Source organism: Mesocricetus auratus, unplaced genomic scaffold (assembly GCF_017639785.1).
Source record: "Mesocricetus auratus isolate SY011 unplaced genomic scaffold, BCM_Maur_2.0 Super-Scaffold_100006, whole genome shotgun sequence".
In the NCBI taxonomy this organism is placed as follows: domain Eukaryota; kingdom Metazoa; phylum Chordata; class Mammalia; order Rodentia; family Cricetidae; genus Mesocricetus; species Mesocricetus auratus.
The window spans coordinates 12,601,768-12,605,308 of NW_024429190.1; the positions used below are offsets into that span (position 1 = coordinate 12,601,768).

Here is a 3,541-nt window from a genome sequence, read left to right on the forward strand (position 1 = left end):
TCCTGACTTCTCTCTGCTGTCTTGGGGAATGGCGGCAGGTTGTGAATTATCCCCAACTCCCACTGCCTGCAACTCCCACAGCCAGGCAGTGGGAGGAGTCACCCCAGGGTGTTCAGGAACTCCGATTTGATTTCCCACACCATCTACCCGCAGCAAGTAAAGTGAAGACCCTTAGTAATGGCGGAAGGGCATTTAATAGAGCTGGGGAGGCGAAAGGGAGGAGTGAGATGAATTCCCCCAACCCCATTTCCGTTGCTTTGGAGACTAGTGTCAGCCCTCAGCAAGGGAGATGCTCCCGGGATACTGAGCGCTTCATTCTGTCTCCGGGGCGCTGGCACGGGGTCCCAGCTCCACCGCGGCTCCGGGCTACAGGTCGGCGCGCTCTGAAGCGTCCTCGGGAGGCTTAGCAGGCGCCCACAGGTGCTCGGGGGGCACCTGCGCGTCCGGCGCCGACTTGCGGTAGAAGCCGAGCTCCTGTACCAGCATATTGATCTCGTCGCGGGTCATTTCGCTGAGTGGGATGCGCTGAGACGGAGAAAGGGCGGGGTCAGCACTTCAGCACCGCCCTAGGGCCCCTCCCGCCAAAGCCTCACCTCTAGTTCCTGGTAATTTCGACTTAACAGCACGAGTTCGGGATCTGCCCCAGGGAGGTGCTTCATCACCAGGTTGTGACTGGAGTCAGGATGTTAAGGGGGTGGGGGCAGAGGCAAAGAGTGGCTCCTGAGTCCCCTTAGCTGATCACTTCCTTGGAGCCTAGATGGGGACCCAATCCTCACTGGCTGTGAGATTACGGTTTAAAGAAGTAAAGGACCCTTCTTCTCTCCACTAATCTACCGGTCTACTTAATTTTGAGACTTCCTCAGAATCCTCTGGGCAGTTCTTATCAACCTCTTTGGCAGACAAAAATCACTTTCTATCTCTGTGAAAACCAGAAGCTCCCCCCCCACTCCCCTTCCCCAGAACAGAAGGATACTATAGTGGAATGTCCTGGGTGACAAAGGCCTTCACCTGGGGAGGAACCACAACATTAGAAAATGGGACCTCAGAACCTTCTAGACATGGGGAAATGAGGCCTACGGAGGTCATATAGCAAGTCAGGGCCAGTCTCCTGCCTCAGAGTGCAGGAATTCCTCCCCCGCCCCCAGTCAGTAAGTAGTGTTGCTTATTCCCTAAGGGAACCCCTTCTTTCAAACTCACCTCCTTTAGGCGATTCAACTGTCATCCTCCACAGGTCTGGAGAGAGAGAAAATGGGGTAAATCAGGAGTTTGTCACTATACAGCCAAGACCATGCTATCCTCAACACTGAGCTGGGTCAGGCTGGAGCGGCAGCGTCAGGTGTGGAGGTAAAGGTTCTGTGGACAGGGAGACCTCTGTGCAGTAGGGAAACTCAGACCTAGAGACACAGGGTCAAGGGTGAGGGAAAACTAGCCATGGGTTCCTGCCTGCAGGGAACCCATAGCTGACCCGTGCCCAGGAGACAGGTGTTACAGCACCCTCCTTACTGCCAGCAGAGTTCTGAACATGGTCTTTAGCCCTTGAAACCTCACGGGAGAGTCAGACCAGAAGGAAACAGTTCAGAACTGCCCTTGGGGCCTTATTAGAGGCATCTGCCATCTGGTCCCTACCACACCCCATGCAGAGCTAGCCCTGCCAGCCACCTGTGGTCCAGCTCCACAAACCATCTGCTACCCTTCCTGCCCGGGGAGGTTGGGTGGACCAGACCCGCTGTACTCCCTGAAGGGAGGCCACCCCCAACAGGAAGTCCAGACCTCACAACTGCCTATTTCAAGCCTCCCTTACATTCCTTTTTCTCAGAAAATGACTAAGGCCCATGGAGAGTCCGCAAGCATCTGAACCACTTAGGAAGACTCTAGGGGAATTCCTTAGTGGGGGTGGAGAGACGAGGGTAGTGGTCCCGAGCTGCTGGGATGCCTTGGTATCTCACTTCCCTGTCCTCTCCTCCAGCTCCAGGCATAGTCCAGTGAGGGGAGGAGCTTAGGAGGTCTTTTCTCCCCCAGAAGAAGACGCTTGAACGTCAGGCACTAAAATCCGGGTGGGGGAGGAATAATAAGGAAAAGTGGGGTTATCAAGGAGGGGGAAGTTCTAAAGAGCAGTTTTAGGAGAATTGTAGCCTGGAAAAGAGGGAAATGGGTGCCAAGAGATCCACGGTACGGTCAAATCAGAGCAAGGGTTCAGAATGCCAGGCCGTAAGGTCGACTTCAATCGCTCGCACAGTGTTCGCTGTGCATTCTGTGGCTGGAAAATAGAAGGGTTGATTCCGGCGCCATGCAGGAAGCAAAGGGGGAGATTCAGGGATTCTGCTCTTCTTGAGGCCAGAGTCAGCTGTATTCCAGGGTTCAGGGGCTGCGGGGTTCTGGGACTGTCGTACTACGGATGGGAAAAGGCACACTCACCTCCACCCGCCCCCTGGCCAGGCCTCGAAGACGGTTCCAATCCGGTCGGTAGGTGGTGGCGGCGGTGGCTGGAGCCACAAGGGCCGCCAGAAGCAGCAGCAGCGGTGGCGGCCACACTAGGATGCTCATCTGTGCCTGGCAGGAGACGTTCAGCAGGCTGCACCCAAACTCGGCCGCAGCGCCACGTCTGGCTTGCAGGCTGGCCCCGCCCCAGTTAAAAGGCTCCGCCCATCCATAAACCACGTTCCCAGAGCTAGAAACAGGCTTGGGTGGGCGCCTCCGACTAGCCCCCAACCCTGTCCCAGCTGCTCTCTGGTCCTCCAGACTTCACATTCCCAGTCCTGAAATTTTCCATACTGTATTTGCCCACTGAGTGTGCACGCTCCCGCAGGATGCCCCGAGACAACTCCACTTTGTGCCACCAGAGGGCGCAGGCGGGTCGCAGGAGGACACAAGGATTTCTGGGTCAGATTTAAGGAAGCAGAAACCTAAGAAATCTCTTGTTGTCTTTGAACAAAATTCCGATCAAAGCTTCAATTCTCCAAAGCGCACGTTGTAGAAAGGACTATTATGCATGGCCTAACGCGAGAAGGCTCAGCGGGTAAAAGCGTTTACCATGCTAGCCTGACACCTGAGTTTGATCCCCCTCAACCGCAAAAAAGTGAAAGGAAAACAGCGGCTCCCACAAGTTGTGCTCTGTCCTCCACACGCGACCCCGCTCGCGCACCTTGGCATAAGCGTGCCTGCACAGATAGAATATATATAATAAATATAGTTATTCAAAGTGGTGGAATGAGCTCAGGAAGGTAAAACTACCTTGAATCACAGGGCACACATAACAATAATAAATATAAATTCTTTTTTAAAAGGAGTATTATCTATCATTTTTACCTAGAAAGGCTGAAAGGATTAACACGCATAATGCCTCTCATTAGAACAGCATCTGATCAGAGATGGAGGGGGGGACTGACTCACTTTGTACATGCCAAACACACAGACCTATCCCCGACTGTCCTTGAGCCAAAAGCAATGCTCCTGCCCCAGCCTCCCGGGATTATTAGGACTTGTCTTCAATGGAAAACAATCCCTTCTTTCCGTCCATCAAGATTGCCCCTCCCCCAATGAA

General features: G+C 54.0%; 1 protein-coding gene across 1 annotated transcript; it reads right to left on the reverse strand.

Moving 5' to 3' along the window:
• Positions 1–175: 175 nt before the first annotated feature.
• Positions 176–2,761, reverse strand: Selenom (selenoprotein M). Its single transcript, XM_040746836.1, has 5 exons — positions 2,416–2,761; positions 1,198–1,233; positions 974–1,008; positions 594–672; positions 176–525 (listed from the first exon to the last, which is right to left on the reverse strand). The coding sequence occupies exons 1-5, from the start codon at positions 2,542–2,544 to the stop codon at positions 367–369; spliced, it is 438 nt and encodes a 145-aa protein (XP_040602770.1). The 5' UTR covers positions 2,545–2,761; the 3' UTR covers positions 176–366.
• Between the last annotated feature and the right edge of the window lie 780 nt (positions 2,762–3,541).